The following is an 18,882-nucleotide window of genomic DNA, read 5'->3' on the forward strand; positions in this document are numbered from 1 at the left end:
AGAAGCGAGTTAGCATTTTAGGACTTCACGTCATCCCTGAGGTACTCTATATTGACCCTGGCAAAAAAAGTGGGAGGGACACGTCCCATCACCCGCAAATTATGCCTGTGATATTTCACCTTTCAGTTGTCTACTGATTTAAATGATAAATGGCGCCTTCTAGTGGGTTTCTGAGAAACAGCAGCTAAAGCTGCATCACAGTACTGCGAGCTCAACAGGAAACAGACAGATGGCAGCACCTCAAGAATAGAAATGGGATGTCTGTGAACTATAAAGACAATGCAGTAACTCGGGAGTGATCAGGTTCAGTCAAATGATACACTGCACACAGCCGGTGAAGACAAAAGCACGACATATATACTCAAGCAATGTTCTGGCGTCTCACGCGTTTGGTATTCACTATTTTTGACCGAAGTAATATTACAGCGACCAAAGACATATGAGTAGGGATGTTGGTTGTATTATGTTCATTACGTTTTTCAAGATCATCCATGAGACTCATGTAGTTATGAATTAGTGTGAAATTGTGTCTTTAGTGTGAACTGCATGTGAAGGTGATCGAGATCAGTTTTATTATTTGTTATATAACTAATGTGATCTTGATAACGAACATCATACAACCAACATCCTGATTCAAATATACCCTTCTTCTCTATACATTTGCACTGGTAACCTACTAAACCTATGGTTAAAGGCCACTAAGTTTTTTTTTTTTTTTTTTCTCACCACAGTGGGTGGAAACTTCACACATTCCCTTACTTACAACAGATGAAAGTTGTCATTTCTCTCCCTCCGTGTCAGTAACAGTTTATCATGTTTTTGTTGTTGTTGTTGTTGTTGTTTTATTTAAGAGTCTTAAGAAGGCCAGAAAAAAAAACTTACATATAACACACCTACTCTGAATACACACTCTCACCTACAAGATGTGTCCACCAAACAGATCACACCACGTCTCTGAAAATAGACCACAGCTGCTTTCAGTTTGACTCAGAAGATGAACCTCTGTGCAACTGGCACTGTGAGATACCACATGGTTTTAACTCTGCATCTTTATTTTGGTTATTGCACACACTATAATAGAGAATTGAATTAATATATACAACCATATTAAAATCACAAGGGTTTGGCTATATTTTTCTATGAATCTGATATTCAATGTTATTCTTCTACTTTTAGCCATTTAACAGTCTGAAAAATACCTTTCAAAAAGTATGTTAACTGATAAAAACATATTTCCATCCATTAAAAAAAGTTAGGCCCAGATTCACAAACAGGGCTTAGATTAAGCCAGCATTAGGCCTTAGTTCAATTAGGACATTTAATTAACTTTGTAAATGTGCCTTAGAAAAAACATTACTGGTGTACATCTTAAGACAAGACAAAACAATGACACTGTTTAGCTGTTTTATCTTAAAATATATCAGTTAAAACAGCCCAAGGGGCAATAAGGGCCAGTTGAACTATAACATTATATCATATGCAGATGCAGTGTGTGAAATAGGAGGGTCAAACTCTGTTGTGGGAGGACTCACACCAGCGTGAGTGTTTTGGCAGACAGTGTTATTAGATCAAACTCTGAACAGTTAAAGAAAATGTTTAACATGTTTGTTTTGTTCTGTTTGTGCGGCTGGAGTCTGATTGGTAAGTTATAAAAACATTTTAATGGTTTAATTTCTTCCCATTTTAGAGTAATAAAGCTGCTGCTACTGTTCAAATTAGATTATTTTCATCTGCTGCTATCTGTATCACATGAAAAATTATTGCGAGATCTACAAGTTTGAATTCAGGTCCTATAATTTATTTTTTAACACTTCTGCAGTAATCATAAACAGACAAAACGTCATGGACATTCAGTTGTCAAAATGCACATCAACCCTGAGAGCATTAAAGATTCAGTGAGCCTGTTTTATCTACTGATCTATACATCTTATTTAAAAAAATATATATTGAAAATATCCAGCATAACTAAACTTGATGCTCTTTTCATGCTTTTGTTTTCAGTAAATTATGTAATTTTACACATTGATTTTGCTCCACTGATGATAAATTTAAGACCAAATTATTGGTTCTCACACATCTGTTTATTTCAGCTTTCATCTTGTGTCGTGTCTCTACTGCTGCTGAGAATGTTTTTCAGTGCATATGTACATGACAAAAACTTCAGCTGATTTCAGGAATTGTAAACCAACGGGAGTCTTAATCTGTTTAAATGTTTCTGTTCTCCAGGTGTGATTGGTGCTGATGAAGTGAAGTCAGTGTCAGTGATGGAGGGAGATTCTGTAACTTTACACACTGATGTTACTGAACTACATGAAGACGACGACATACTGTGGAAATTTGCAGCTGAAAGCATAGCTAAAATCAGCATTCAGAAACAAAACTTCTCCACATTTGATGATGTTCTAGATGGGAGATTCAGAAACAGACTGAAGCTGGACGATCAAACTGGATCTCTGACCATCACAAACACCAGAGCTGAACATGCTGGAATTTATAAACTAGAGATAAGTGGAGTGAAATCGTCATCAAAATCATTCAGTGTTTCTGTCTATGGTGGGCAGAGATCATTTGTTCTGTCCTTATAAAATCTTATTTTATAAACTATTTACATAATGATTTTTTAAATCATTTTATAGTTTGAGATGACAGACAGTATTAACACTCACTCAACACAGTGAACTGAAAATAAGATGATTAGATTCATCAATATTTCTCTCATGTTTCAGCTCATCTGCCTGTTCCTGTCATCAGCAGTAACTCTTCACAATGTTTTTCATCATCATCATCAAATTGTTCATTGATGTGCACAGTAATGAATGTGAGTCATGTGACTCTCTCCTGGTACAAAGGAAACAGTTTATTGTCCAGCATCAGTGTGTCTGATCTCAGCATCAGTCTCTCTCTACCTCTGGAGGTGGAATATCAGGATAAAAACACCTACAGCTGTGTGCTGAACAATCCCATCAGCAACCAGACTCAACATCTGGACATCACTCAACTCTGTCACACATGTGCAGGTACAGCAGCACTGATATTAGTTGAAGTCAGTGCTGATATTAATATTTACTGAATGAGTTGATTTGATTTTTTGACTTTACTGACTGAGTTGAGTTAGATGTTTTCATTCCTCAGACTCTGTCCACTGTTGTGGTTCTACTGAAGCTGTGATCCGATTGGTCCTCTCTGCTTTGGTGGGCGTGGCTACTGTCATTGGTCTGGTTTATGACATCAGATCCAGGAGAGCTGAACAAGATCAAGCGCATTTTCACACATCAGGTACCTCACTGGTGATGTCATTTCTCAGAAACTGTTTTTGCATAAATATTTGTTAGATTTATTGATTTATGGCTTTATATGTTCATCTTTTTCAGGAAGAATTGAAATCTAAAGCAGCATGCTGAACATTAAAGGTTCCTCAAGTGTGTTTCTTGTTCCTTTAGTGTTTTTGTACTAATAAATGTATTTTTTTTACTTAAGCTTGTGCTCTCGCTTTGCTTTTGCAGTGTCTGATATTTTAATCCAATTTGAAAAGCTTTGTTTAGATTTCCCTCAGATACATAAAACAAATTAATAAAGATACACAGATCTCACTTTACTACTACTTTTATCCATTTGTCATATGTATTTACTTGCCTTTATCAATAAAGCTTTCTCAGTCTGAGGTTCAAGAGTCTCTTCATGTTATTATGTCGAGCGCCTCCTGCAGGAATACAAATGTTATGCATATTTTAATGTTCAGCAGTGTGCAACAAAAAGCTTAACATTAATGAAACATTATTTAAAACATTATCTGTAATTATTTACATTATTATTAAGCCTATTCTTCTTCTTATACTGCTAAAAACTGTATTTTTAGTTTTTCAATTATTAGGGGCCAAGCACCGAAGGTGCGTAGGCACCTATTGTATCTGTTGGCAACTTTTTTTTTTTTTTTTTAATTCTTCTTCTTCTTCTTCTTCTTCTTCTTCCGCTCTGGAAGTCTATGGCAACCCATAGAACCGTTTGTGGGAAAGTTGTGAAATTTGGCACACAGTTAGAGGACAGTCTGAACTGTGTCCATAGCAAATTTGGAGTCTCTTGGCTCAAGACGATTCGATTGCACCCTATGACGTCATTTTCCGTCATAAAAATTTTTCCGCCATTTTGAATTTTCTGAAAAAACTACTTTTTCAAACTCCTCTTAGGCCGTTACTCCGATTTTCACGAAAATTTAACCAGATCATCTTCAGACCATGCCGACAAAAAGTTAATAATTCGGATTAATTTAGATGTTGATGTTTAAACCTCTGTTAATTCTCAATGAGAACTTCTGTAGACATCTGATAGAAATAAAGTCAATCTGGTTAGTGATAAGTGAAGCTGGTAATGCTGTTTGTGGAGTTGCCCAGGTGAAAAAAAAAGTACATTTCTATAATGTACTTAAAGTGGTCTATTTTCGTGCACTAATTTTGTACCTAATATACTAAAAATTCTTTAAGATAATCTTAAGAACATCTAAGTGTACTCAACTGTGCTATTTTGAGACACCATGAAATATGAACTAAAATGTGCTTTTAATATACTATCTCTGTATTTAAAAAATGTATTTAGATACTACTTATAGTACATTTGAACCCATAGTGTACTACAAGTGGTACCTAAATATATTTTTGTAAATATATTATCTGTAAGAAAACACGGATTCAAAGAAGGTAAAAGAAATGAACAGGATTGATGTTTGAGTTACAGAAACAAAAATACTAAAGACTTGGAATTATGTTGTTTTCATGACATTTGAGGAATTTATGGTGTGTTTTTAAAAAAAAATATATATATATATAACAATGTCTTAAATCTTCTGCTGCCATAGTCATAAAAATAATAAACATTTGTTTCACCCTGATAGACGTGGGTTGAAACAGCTTATGGTAAATATTATTATGATAATATAATATAATATAATATAATATAATAATATAGAGATTATTATTATATTGGTATACTGTTATTTAGTATACTGATCTACTTTTTAAGCTTCTTTTTATTCTTCCTTCCAAGACCAAATTTCTAAAATTAACTTCTCCCTCAGCTCCCAACTTGGCACAGACCTTCAGACTGTTCTGACTCTGTGTTGTATCTTTTCAAACTGATCCAAAGCATGGGATTCCCATAACAGACTTTCGAACAGGCCCAAATTACCACAGACTTCCTTTGAGTGGGTGAAAACTTTTTTACAACAGAGTATTATATACCAACAGTTTCACAGACAAGCCTTAAGTCTAGTCTCAGACTAAATGCATGTTTGAGCTGTTTTAACTGGAAGCAACTTGCACTGACATACCTTTAAATATGTCAGAACCATTGTTTTGTCTCAAGATGCACACCAGTAATGTTTATATAAAAGCTACTTAAATGTCCTAATTGAACTAAGGTCTAATCCTGGCTTAAGGCCGTTCACACCAAGAACAGTAACTATTAAGATAACTATAACGATAACTATATTTGCGTCCACATTAACGGACAATAACGGTCTGTGTATTCTAAGCTCACATGTGGCAGTTTCAAAGTATGTACAACATGTTGTTGTTCTTGTTGCATTTACACGGCTTTAACCAGCAGATGTCCTCAGCATGCTATGTTTCGAGTGAATAACTAGTGTAATCGATCTAATCTAACAGTGACTTTAGCGAACGTAGTCAATATAGTGGAATAAAAACAACACCTAGTCTTTTTCACTGCAACTTCAAAGGAGGCAAGACAATGTTGTCGAAACTAGTCTGGCATAACGATCTCATCATTAATACTTCTCACCATTTATTCCGAGGGTATGACTGATTGTTTTCCATATATCCATTTTCTTTAAGGTGTCCTTGCAAAGAGGGTTTGACTTGTCAGACAGTGGTAGATTTTTCTGGACCTCAGCGATAAACTACTCGCAATGTCATCTGCCACTTGAAATGTGCGCACCCTTTAAATCAAATGGATTCTGATTGGCTGTCCGTGTTTTATCGTTCAACAACTGGAAAAAAAAAAATAGTTCTGAAAAGTGATCCCACTGATATTGCTTTATCTATATCATAATCGTTATAGTTGTGGTGTGAACTCTGCTATTCTCAGAATGATTTTTAGAACTATATCTTTATTGTTATAGTTATTGTCCTTGGTGTGCATGGGCCTTTAATCTAAGCCCTGTCTGTGAAACCAGGCTATAGAGTATTTAAGCAGTCTTATCACTAACAAATTCAAGTAACCTAGGATAACATGTTAAACTATGCTAGAAACATGCAAGCAAAATGCTAAAACATGTTAAAACATGCTAGTAATGTGTTAAATCATACTACCAATGGGTTAAATCATGCTAGTCACATGCTAAATCATGTTAGCAAAATTCTTAAACAGCAATGTGTAAAATCATGCTGGTAATTTGATGACAATGTGTTAAATCATACTAGAAACATGTTTATGTTAGAAACATGCTAACAACATGTTATAAACGTTAAAAACATGCTAGCAAGATGCTAAAACATGTTCACAACATTTTATTGATTTTGTCTAAAAAGCTTGAAGTTTGAAGGTTTTTCCTCAGATATTTCAAACTTGCAGACAAGGCTTCATAATGCCAACATCAAAGTTTGTCACTTTATCTTTTTAAACTTTATCTGTCTAGTTAATTATACAATATTACAAAGTGTATTCACTGTACAGAGAGCAGCTGAAGAGTCAGATGTAATTAATGTCTCTACACAATGATTTCTGAATCAAACCACATACTGTCACAGATCTGAATCAGTTTTTTTTTTTTTTTTTTTTTTTTACAGACAGCAGATTCAGTGCACAGAGTTTCTCACCTGATCAATGCATTGCATCTTGATCTCTGTTTAAACAATATAAACTCAATTAAACATTTCTTTTGCTTAATTAGAATTTAAAAACAAAAAACAAAGTTTACTCACACAATAAATCTCATTCTTGAAACCATCTGTGTAATAATCACCATTTTGTCCAGCCTGACGCTTGCAGTTGTAAATTACAGCAGCAACAAACAGAAGAACAACAATAACAGCAGCAGCACATATTCCTGTTACAGCAGCTGAAGACAGACCTGAATCTGAAACACATAAAGACAGACAGTCATTATTATTTAGAGAATGACTGATAATCATCTTACACTTTTCTACTCAGTAATCAGTTGTATGATATTGATTTAACTGATAAATGGCGCCCTCTGGTGGGATTTTTGAAGAACGGCAACTAAAACAGCATCAGCACTTCGAGATCAACTGGAAACATCAGCACAGACAAACTGACTATTTCATACATTTTCATGTTAATAACATTAGAAATGTGAACAGCACTTGTTTGTTGTGACAACCGTGTGTTACTTCATGTGCATGTGAAAGACCACAATGAAAACACTTACTGGGTCGATTTAAAAATGTCCAACTGTTTTCTAAAACTGTTTAAGGGAAAATACATTGAATTATTAAATGTTACTCACTAGTGACAGTAACAGTGAAGCTCTTTATGATGCTGCTGCTTCTGCCGTTGATCTATAGTTTAAAGAGTCCAGAGTCTGTGTTTGTGATGGTCAGAGATCCAGTCTGATGATCCAGCTTCAGTCTGTCTCTGAATCTCTCATCACCACCTTCACAGATCTTATTCTGATCTCCAGTGATTTTGGTGATGCAAATGTCATTAAAATACCATTTAATCTCTTCTTGATGGTTTGTTTCAACATCAGTGTTTAGAGTGACTGAATCTCCCTCCTTCACTGACACTCTCTCTGTATCAACACCAACAAAACCTGAAGAAATGATCATAATTATAAGCCAAACAAAATTATACAATAAGAAAGTTATTTTCTTTTCTTTTCTAAAGATAATAAAGATTGTGAGTAGAGAAATACGTGCAAGAGAGACAGTTCCCACTTCACATAGAGGATCAGACACCTATACAAGATCAAAGATGAATATATTTTCTTAGTTTCATCACTAAATGAAACTCACCAGTGAAATTAACAATGAAGCTCTTTATGATGCTGAATCTGATGGTGCTTCAGGTCTGGTGTTTGTGATGGTCAGAGATCCAGTCATATGATCCAGCTCCAGTCTGTCTCTGAATCTCTCATCAGCATATAAACACTGAGCATCAGTACAGATAAAACTAAGATCTCCACTGATTTTAGTGATGCGAACATCATTAAAACCCCATTTCATCAAATGATTTGGGTGTTTAATTACACCAGGATCTAAAGTGACAGATTCTCCCTCCATCACTGACTTTCTTTTCATTTCATCTCGTTCAGAATCAGGAACATCTAAAACAAAAACCAACAGCTGCTGGAGGAACATTTTGCTGAAAACAACAAACTACACAACTTTAAAAAAACCTATGGATGAAAATGATTGCACAAGCCCTATTCCTGTGTTTCTTAAACCTGTTTGGCACACCAACGGTACACATTTTCAGCTCTTCCTAATCAAGCACACCTGAATCAACTTATCATTAGTAGAGACTTTAAGACCTGAAATGGATGGATCATATAATACTCACCATAAACAGAAATACTGAAGAGCTGAAGAAGACTGTCACTGCTGCTGCTGATCTGTAGTTTGTACAGTCCAGAGTCTGTGTTTCTGGTGTTTGTGATGGTCAGATATCCAGTCCGATGATTCACTTTCAGTCTGTCTCTGAATCTCTCTTCTCCATGTTCACACTGAACATCTGTACAGGATTTATTGGGATATCCAGTGATTTCAGTAATGCGTGTGTCATTAAAATACCATCTAATCTCTTCTTGTTGGATTGTTTCAACATTTGTGTATAAAGTGACTGAATCTTCCTCCATCACTGACACTGACATATCTGAACCAACACCGAAGAAACCTGAAGAAGAAATGAACAGCTATTTACAAGCCATCAAATACGCATAACATCGTAGCCCTTTCTAAAACTGTGGTTAAACTATGGTTTTTGTAGCAAAACCATGGTAAGTTCATGGTTACAATGGAAAAACTACAAGAACCATGTTTTTTGGTTTTATTCGTAGTAAAACCATGGTTAATTTTCGTAAGGGAATGCACCACAACAAAGATGCGGTTTGATATGCAGATTTCATTTGGCTATTAATCCGCAGTGCGCTGTCGTAGACATGCAAATAATATCGCATGTCATTCTTCATGATTTGTGAATTCTGCATATCAAACCTGCAAACTATCTCTCTCTTTGAAAGTTTTTAATGCTGCTATTTGATGTTATGTTTTTAAAATGTGATTACATTTTAACAGTTAAACTTAAAGCCTAGTTTGTTGGGGCGATTGGGGACAGGTGGGGCTCAGAACCCTTCCCTATACCTTCAAAGTGGGGAATGGCAGAAAAAGTTTGAGAAACAATGGGTTAAGTGAAGAATTCAGGATGAAGGCGGGGAGATCATTATTTTGGTGGAAGAAGAAAATGCTGAATTTTAAATCAAAATTAAGTTGAAAGAATGTTTGAGGAACAACATACCTTATAAAAACGTTCCTCCAACGGCAAGAAAACTGGACATTTTTTACGTTCCTAGAACCAACACTGAATATTTAGAGAACGTTCTTGTAACAAAATTCTGTTAGCTGGGTAACTGATTTCCATTCTGTTTAGCCTGTTTCCACTGAAACACAATCACAAAAAACATGGCTATTTTGTGATATTTAAAGAGATTAAGGTCTACTAAGGTGAATCTGCAGCTTTAAAGGGATAGTTCAGCCCAAAATGAAAATTGTCATCATTTACTCACCCTCAAGTTGTTCCAAACCTGTATGAGTTTTTTCTTCTGTTGAGCACAAAAGAAGATATTTTAAAGAATGTTGGTAACCAAACAGTTGATGGTAGCCATTGACATCCATAGTATTTTTTCCCTACACAGTTTATATTACATAGTACCAGAACCGAAGCAACTTAAAGGGTTTGTTCACCCAAAAATTAAAATTATGTCATTTATTTGTTCATCTTCGGAACACAAATTAAGATATTTTTGATAAAATCCGATGGCTCGATGGCTGCATTGCCAGCAAGATCATTTCCTTTTTCAATGCACAGAAAGCTACTAAAGACTTATTTAAAACAGTTCATGTGAGTACAGTGGTTCAACCTTAATGTTATAAAGTGACGAAAATACTTTTTGTGCGCCAAAAAAAAAAAAAAAATTTATTCAACAATACCTAGTGATGGGCAATTTCAAAACACTGCTTCATGAAACTTCGAAGCTTTACTAATATTTTGTTTCGAATCAGTGGTTCGAATCGCATATCAAACTGCCAAAGTCATGTGAACCACTGAAATGTCGAAACACTTATGACGTAACGAAGCCTCGTTTACTGAAATCATGGGATTTTGGCGCTCTGAATCACTGATTCGAAACAAAAGATTTGTAAAGCTTTGAAGCTTCATGAAGCAGTGTTTTGATATTGCCCATTGCCAGATATTGTTGAATAAAGTCATTGTTATTAAAGTTATTGTTATTTTGTTTTTTTTGGTGCACAAAAAGTATTTTCGTCGCTTTATAATATTAAGGTTGAACCACTGTAGTCACATGAACTGTTTTAAATATAGCTTTCTGGGCATTGAAAAAGGAAATGATCTTTCTGCAGGCCTCACTGAGCCATTAGATTTTATCAAAAATATCTTAATTTGTGTTCCGAAGATGAACAAATAAATGACAATTTTAATTTTTGGGTGAACTAACCCTTTAAGTTGCTTCGATTCTGGTACTATGTAATATCTGAAAGTGTTAATTATCTTGCTGTCAATGGAGGCCTCACTGAGCCATCGGATTTGATCAAAAATGTGTTTCGAAGATGAACGAAGGTCTTACGGGTGTGCAACGACATGAGGGTGAATAATAAATGACATTATTTTCATTTTTGGGTGAACTAACCCTTTAAGGCATGAAAACACATTTCAAACTTACCAACCAGATGCCAGAAACACAAACAGATCAAAACAAAACATATTTAAGGAACATATATCTCATGATGTTAAAGGAGACATAGTGTAACGTTCTTTCTTCTGTTGAACACAAAAGAAGATATTCTGAAGAATGTTGGTAACCAGACAGTTGATGGTAGCCATTGATATCCATAGTAGGAAAAAAAATTGCTATGGATGTCAAAGGCTACCATCAACTGTCTGTGTAGAAATACAGTATTATATTGTTTGTTTACAGTAATTTTTTGAGAGTGCAGTTAGATACAAGAGAAATTACTGTGAAAGTCATGCAATAATTAACCTGGAATATACTGTAATTTCACACTAACATTTTTAACAGTGTAAATGAAATGAATGTTTTTAATTTTGCAGCTATTATTTAGAAAACTGAAAATCAACAAGTGCTGCATGCAAATTAAGAAATATCTGAATAAGGTTACATAGAGATTAACCATTTAAAGTTTTAAAAAGAATAATAAAAGTTAGGATACAAAAAGTATAGAGCTGTATTTGCTGTGTAAATGCATTTATGCCACATCTGAGCAGCATAATGTCAATTCAGAAGTGCTTCTCTGCCAAATTTGCAGTGTAAAGTGCCACTTAGAGAATTTAATGTAGCACAAGCACACCATCGCTCTCTAGCGTCCAAAGCAGAAAATCACCTTTCCAAAAATAGCGCTCCTTTTACCGATAGGGTGCGCTATAAATAGATTCTGCTGTTCTCACAGAGGAACCCCCAAAGACCCAATAATAATAAACAAAATAAGACACATTCCCAAAACTAAGACACACAACTGACCTTTCAAATCTGGAATATGAAAAGACCATTTTAAAAATGGTTCTAACAACAAATCAAAACAGTACAATCACACAAGACATAACTTTCTTTAATATCTGTTGTACAGTAAATATAATATCTGTTGTACAGTACAGTTTAGTTTAGATCTGTCCAGTTTGCAAACATTAGAAATTTAAATATTTCATTCTGTGTTTCTGTGAGGAGTGGCTTGCTCTCAAGAAAAGGTCAAAGGTTGAACCTCTAAAATGTTAAAGGTGAACATGTAATGCATCAGAGAGAGTTTAGAAAGTAAAGGTCACATTCCATGTGTGTTAGAGAGATATCAATGTACAGAGACACACCGGACTAAAGGATTCAATGTTAGCTTCATTCTCAGTCATTTCTGACAGCAAACTCACAAACCATTTCTAACTTGCTTACAGATGCAAGACACAAAGTGTGAATGAAATATGTTTTTATGGCACTTTTTACATGAACACATAGTGCATAAAATTCTTTCTGTTTGCCAGAAAAGAAGAAAATAAGTTGAGGGCTCAGCTTTAAGGCACATTCTCATTATTGGCTGCAAAATTACAGAATAGGAAATGTTAAAAAAACTTTGCGAGAGTGTAGGACTTTAAAACAGGACAAACTTCCTTTACAATGCTTTTTAGCCAAAATAAAATGTTATGTACCGATAATTTACAACATTGTCACAAAACTCTTTTATGGTGTTATTGAAAAAACAACTAAAAAAAGCCATAATGGACATTTACATGTGTTCTGGATGATTCTGTAGGCAGGTGACGAACTCTTTGACCGGATGACCCTGGAAACAGATCTGATAAACCGCATTAAACAGGGGAAACCTGTAGAGAAACAGATGAAATCAAAAATCAAAAAGAGACAAAATGCTTTCTATACTATAACAAACATAAGGATAGTTACTTTTCCACCAGGTTTTTGTGTTTGAGGATCTGATGAACTTCTGCTGCGGTTGCCGGACCTTGAAGTTTCTGGCCATTCAGCATTTCCTTCTCAAGCTCCTCGATAGACTGACAATGAACAGAAATATTTAATGTTGCACATGAACAGTGAGAGAAAATAAGATAACATTTAAAGCTGAGGATCAAACTTACTTTTCCCGTTTTTGCAAACGCTTCTCCAATTTTGCGATTGCGTCCTCCGTAGCAGGTGGTGATGAGGTCAGCGACGCCGCAGCTCTCCAGAAACGTGGCGGGAGAAACCGGACTGGCCGTGCAGAATAACCGAGCGAAGGCGATCATCTCCATCAAACCCAGGCGGATCACGGCGGCCTTGGTGTTGTCACCAAAGTTCAGACCGTCACAGAAACCAGCACCCACAGCGACAATGTTCTACAATAAACACACAACAATAAAACACAATCAATCATTCACAATCATTCAATAAAACACAAAACGGCTAAATGTTTCAGGAACAGTAGTAGAAGGAATGGATGAACTTTTACCTTTAACGCCCCACAGATCTCCACAACATCAGCCTCCTCCACCACCGTCACACGGAAGTTTTGTGTTTGCATCAGTTCCTTTAACAGAGGCCCATGAGCTTTGCTTTTACATCCTGAAAATGAGATTATTATTATTTATTTGAAAAAGTTTAAGTGGCTGATAACATACCTACAGTTCTGTCAAGACAACTCTCGGGATATTGGTATGGTAATTGAGATTGGCGTGGTAATGGATATGACAATGTTAATGTATTTGGTCTTCGGATTAGATCTGCTATGCTGCTGCTGCTGCAGATCAAGTACTGAGACTTGCTACTGCCAATACATTCACAGACATTGCTGTGAGCATGTAAGACATGTAACATACATGAATCAACCCCTGTAGCAGATCTACACAGGTGGAGCTGGGGAAGGAGGAGGGTTCTGAAAGCACGCTGCACTGCTAACAGCCATCAATGCCAAATATTTGAATGTTTGAGCAGCAAGCTCTTTGGCCGCTGACAGCAACCAGCAACAGCAACCAATCAGCTGTGCTGTGTAGATGATGATGCAATTACTACCAAATGAGTGAAAGACCTATCAGCCTGCATCCTCAGAGTTTCTTGCCAGAACTATGTAATTATAGGTATAGTGCTATATTTGGACACATCGTCCTTCTCTGTCATTACCACAACACAATACACTTTCAGTTTAATAGGTCTTTACTGAATTAAATTTCTTAAAAAAAAAAAAAAATCTTATTGACCCCAAACTTTTAAATGGTAATGCATTTAAAATTCATGTTTAAAGGACACAAACTTATGTTTGTAATGACATTAAAACACAATTATAGTCCTCAGGAGAATTTTTAGATCATTACAGCAACATTTTTGGGCGTTGTGGTAATGATGAAACTGTAAAATGTGAATGATTTGTCAATTTTTAAATACCTACTGTACCTACCTAGCATAAAATGCATACATGTTTGTATTTAAAACACTTTTGAATGAAAATGTCTGTAAAATGTCAATCTTATATCCAACATTTAATATATCCATATGGGGCATGGTGATGGAAAACAATATGAGGGGAAGAAAAAAAAAAAAAAAAAAAAAAAAAAAAAATCACAATTTTGCATTTCCCCAAGAAACTTTGCATTCGCTTACAAAACCCTTGCAAACTTTTTGTGTTCCCCGAGAGACTTTGCATTCCCCTGAGAAACTTTGTGTGTTATTTATAAGCAAGTGCAAAGTTTCTCGGGAGAACAAAACATTTTGTGAGTAAACGCAACGTTTTTTTCCTTAAAGGTGCCGTGTGTAAATTTTAGCAGCATCTAGTGGTGAGGATGCAAACTGCAACTAACGGCACACACCCCTCGCCCCCCTCCTTTTCAGAGAACCTACGGTGGCCGTCTCGCTAACATGTCGTCGTCTGAGAGAGCAGAGAGTAGCCTATGTGAAGCAATGAGGTTTCTTCTTACTTCTAAAGGCCTTTGCACACTGAGTCCGAAATTCGCATGCGAAATTTTCGCACGTTAAAAAATAAATACGACCTCACGTTATGTCAATCACGTTTACACACTGCCTCCGAAACTTTCGTCCATCATAAAAAAATTCGGATCAGGTTCGATTTTCTGCGTTTTTCGCATCCGTGGCACGCATTTTGAGAGACGTTTTGACAATTCAGAGCCACCGTATGGGAACGCCAAAATCCCCAATGCCATTTGACAAGTTGATCCATGTCGTCTACAGCACAAAGCAGTAGCAGTGTATGACAAACAAAGTGTGGAAAGAGACAGAATATAAAGATAGTGTGTGCCGGTATCACTAGCAAAGCATCAAACTGAGCCACTGACATCCTGAAGTAAACTTTGAAACGCTCGGGATAATCACGCAGCTCCTTGATGAGGTGGAACTCTCCTTCCTCTCTACGCAATTTCAGGATTGGATGTACCCAATATTTCCTCTTTCTTTTTGTCTTTTTTAAGAAGAGAGAGGACAACTAAATCATTCTCACTGCTTGAAGACTTCATTTTGTATTATTTTGTGAATTTTTCCGCAACGGATTCGTTAATACGCATCGCACTCAGTGTGCAAGGTTTCTGTGCGTGACGAATTTTTAGGATCACGAATACGAAAAAACGCATACGAAAATTTCAGACTCAGTGTGCAAAGGCCTTAACACAGAACGGTGTCTGCTTCTAATAAAAAAGACGACTACTACTACTACTACTACTACGTGTGTATTCAACGTAGTGACGATGCAAACTGCCTCTAAAAACATGAACGATTTAAAAGAAGAACAGCATAGTGAGGAAACACGCTCTTTAGAGTGTTTGTCCATTTAGGGCTGCTGTAGAAACATGCCGGCACATAATGGCAACTTGACATGGCGGAGGGACCCGCGGAGTATGAGATGGCTCATTCTAAGGTAATAAAAACATAACGGTTCATTATGTAAGGTCTTTACACACCACTGAAATGGTGAAATTATATATATTATTTTGCATTTCTGTGAATAGATCCTCCCAAATTTTACACATTGCACCTTTAATGCCCCTTTAGGGGCTCCATACATATTAAATCATAACATCTGAATATTATATATTATAATAGAATAATATATATTAATATAATATAAACAGCGCTTGACATTAACTTTTTTGCTCACCAGCTACTGTGGCTAGTTGTTTTTAAAAACTACTAGCCACTCAACATTTTCACTGGCCACAATTTTGACATCAATACCATGGGGAAAAACTGCCATAGATATTTTTAATATAATCTCATAATTTGGCAGCAGGTATATTAAGCTGCTGTCACTTTAAGACCTGACGCACAGATCCATTATACTGTTAACTTACACATGCATGTTTACGTTCACTTAAAACACAACTGACTGTGTTTACGTGAATACTCGCCAAGACCGGCATTTGTGTCATTATTTTGTGTGTTTTTGACTATTTAAGCACAATATATAAGCAGCGAAAAATAACTCAGTTTAGTACGAGCTTTATATGTGTGCACTTTGAGTGTGAGTAAAATTATGCGCAATACATACAATCCGACGGCAAAAAAAACAATATTCATCCGGAGCAAATGAAACGAGTGAGTGAGGGGAGGCGGGTTTGTGTGTCATCTTGCTGTCAGAGAAATGAGAGAGCAAGAAAGCGCAGCTGTTATTGTATATCTATTCTGCGGAAAATGAGTAGCCTATTGGAAGCATTATTTATCAATATGTTTTGAAAAATTGATATTTTTGACAACACTATTTCAGATGCCTTTTTAAATTACTACAATTGAAAAATGTATAGCCTATATTATATATAAAATTAATCTCGCCAAAGTGGCTAGTAGGAGTGACTGCGTTATATGCCACTGCTGAAATCCAGGCAATGTTTCTCTTTTTGTGTACTTACCGATTGTAGTTTCACAGAATTTCTCGTCAGCGACCTCATTGGCCAGATTGGCTCCCATCAGCACGGTCATGGTGATGCCTAGTTTTTCCCTAATGACATCAGAGATCAGTTTCAGTCCGTCAGGACCCTCATCCACACCCTTATGAAACACACACAGTGATATAGCAGTGCATATACAAACTCAAACTAAACTTCATAAAGTAAGAAATGCATATAAGAAAATTTACCTTAATGAGGGACATTCCCACAGCATCTGTCTTGATGTGACCCTTGATTGTGTCACAGACTCGGGACACAAACTGGTGTGGGATGACAAAGATGAGGATATCTGCGCCCTTCACTGCGTCCAACAGCTCTGGAACCGCCACCTGAAGAAAAATCACTGGGTTTATTAAACTTTTCTTCATCAAAGGCAACTTTTGTGCTCTTTTCTATGTTTGTTAAGCATATGCTTCTTTACATATCATAACTTAACATGCAACTTCACTGTTTAATTGCCAAATTTCCAGTGAAGAAGTACTAAATTATCCACCAATCAGAGTCGATGTTACCATGTAAATGGCAATAATGGCAAAAGAGATCAAGGATTCTGGAGACGCTTTACAATCTCACCACATTGGGCGGCAGCTTGTGTCCGGGCAGGTATTTGATGTTCTCATGTTCGGTGTTGATGATTTCGGTAAGTTTGCGTCCATTGATCATCTCCTCAAACACCCACATGTTCACTGTGCTGTCAAACGTGTTGTATTTTGCTGCATTGGCGCCCACTATCTTGGCAATTGCAGAACCCCTGAGGAAATGAAAGACATTTGCTTTAACATTACAGATAAACTGTAATGGAGCTAGTGCTCAATACTGCTGGATCAGTAATGACAGCTGCACGTCTACTGAGGGCTTAATTAACAAGAATTACTGTGACACACATTCTCTAAACTACAGATTGGCTCTTGGCTTTGTTGCAACTGGGAACAGGTGCTGAAGTTGTAAACATTATTGCATTATTTACCATTGGTTTCTGGGAACTACTATTATGGTAATACCATTCAAACATCTGAAATTATGTCTGCAATAGTAAAAAAACCTTCTAAAACTAGAAGCATGAAACCATGCAATTAAGATACTAATTATGGATAATAATAATCCAGAGCATATCATATTAAAGTTTCGCTTCAGTATCTGCAACGCCAACAGGCTGAAGTTTATTGGTCATAAAAAAAAAAAAAACCTGCAGCCTTTTCTTTTGGTTTGAGGAGGATCACTGGACACCTGAGTCAATCATTACTCAGCAAATATTACCTCAGCAACTACAGCAAGCCAGGCAATGCACATTTGGACTTTAAATGTGAATAAATAAATGAATACATTATATATAAAAACATGAAATAAGCTTAATTTTAAAATAATTCACTAAATCTAAAGTACTACATAATTTATGTAATGTGTGATATTTAAACAGGGTTATTACTGGTTTACACTTGATATCCGCAGAGGGATGCCTTGAAACATATATCGCATTTAATCAACTTAAAATAGAAATAAATTCTGTTTTAAAACAGGCTGCTTACAATTACACTTAAATCAAAAACACCCACAGCAGGTTTGCATTATTACTATAAAACACGAACCAGCAAAAAAAAAAAAAAAAAACAGAAAACAATCACTCAGTGTATATGTCACGCACCAGTTGCCAGAGCCGATAATGCAGACTTTCTTGGCCGCCATGCTGCGCGTCTGTCCCGGCTGGACTGGCTGAAAGACTTCGGTGTGTTTGAGAGCCGCTGACGGACCGGAGAGAATCCTGTGGGCGCGCTTTTAAATAGCCTGTGAACGCGCCTCACTCCCCTTAACGCGCATTGGCTCATTATTTCTTCTCATACATAAGCCGAACTCAGGGCAGGATCCTGACTACTGACCAATGATCCGACGATTTATTATTATTTTAAACTATTATCATTCGTATAGTTTGCAAATAACGTTAGATTTGACCTGCTTAATACTTGAAACCGCAAAATTTGAGCCTAATTTTCTATATTACACAAGAAACATGTCAACAGCGTTTGTAAACATTTTCGCAATCTCAAAATCTTCTGTGGTAAACACAGAAACAGTTCGACGAGACGTTAGTAGTTATATTATATCATTAATAACTGCTGTATTTTATAGACAAAATAGAAACGTTTCCTTTAAAATGTACACTGAACAGGTTTGTGGTAAAAAAATCTTTTCAGAAAGTTGACATAAGGGCGCCAAAAGACTGTGCCTCGCAGATTAGCA

The 18,882-nt window shown here is 36.1% G+C and overlaps 2 protein-coding genes across 2 annotated transcripts; one reads left to right on the forward strand and one right to left on the reverse strand.

Annotated features, from left to right (window-relative positions):
• The first annotated feature begins 1,550 nt into the window (after positions 1-1,550).
• LOC127519841 (SLAM family member 5-like) lies at positions 1,551-3,714 on the forward strand. The gene is made up of 4 exons (XM_051907499.1): positions 1,551-1,641; positions 2,227-2,553; positions 2,727-3,017; positions 3,133-3,714. Exons 1-4 carry the CDS (start codon positions 1,593-1,595, stop codon positions 3,330-3,332), a joined length of 867 nt encoding a protein of 288 aa, XP_051763459.1. The 5' UTR covers positions 1,551-1,592; the 3' UTR covers positions 3,333-3,714.
• An 8,101-nt stretch (positions 3,715-11,815) lies between these two features.
• On the reverse strand, positions 11,816-18,457 carry gpd1b (glycerol-3-phosphate dehydrogenase 1b). Its single transcript, XM_051907379.1, has 8 exons — positions 18,290-18,457; positions 17,221-17,398; positions 16,836-16,976; positions 16,609-16,747; positions 13,212-13,324; positions 12,862-13,098; positions 12,671-12,777; positions 11,816-12,591 (listed from the first exon to the last, which is right to left on the reverse strand). Exons 1-8 carry the CDS (start codon positions 18,328-18,330, stop codon positions 12,495-12,497), a joined length of 1,053 nt encoding a protein of 350 aa, XP_051763339.1. The 5' UTR covers positions 18,331-18,457; the 3' UTR covers positions 11,816-12,494.
• Positions 18,458-18,882: the final 425 nt, after the last annotated feature.

Source organism: Ctenopharyngodon idella, chromosome 10 (genome assembly GCF_019924925.1).
Source record: "Ctenopharyngodon idella isolate HZGC_01 chromosome 10, HZGC01, whole genome shotgun sequence".
In the NCBI taxonomy this organism is placed as follows: domain Eukaryota; kingdom Metazoa; phylum Chordata; class Actinopteri; order Cypriniformes; family Xenocyprididae; genus Ctenopharyngodon; species Ctenopharyngodon idella.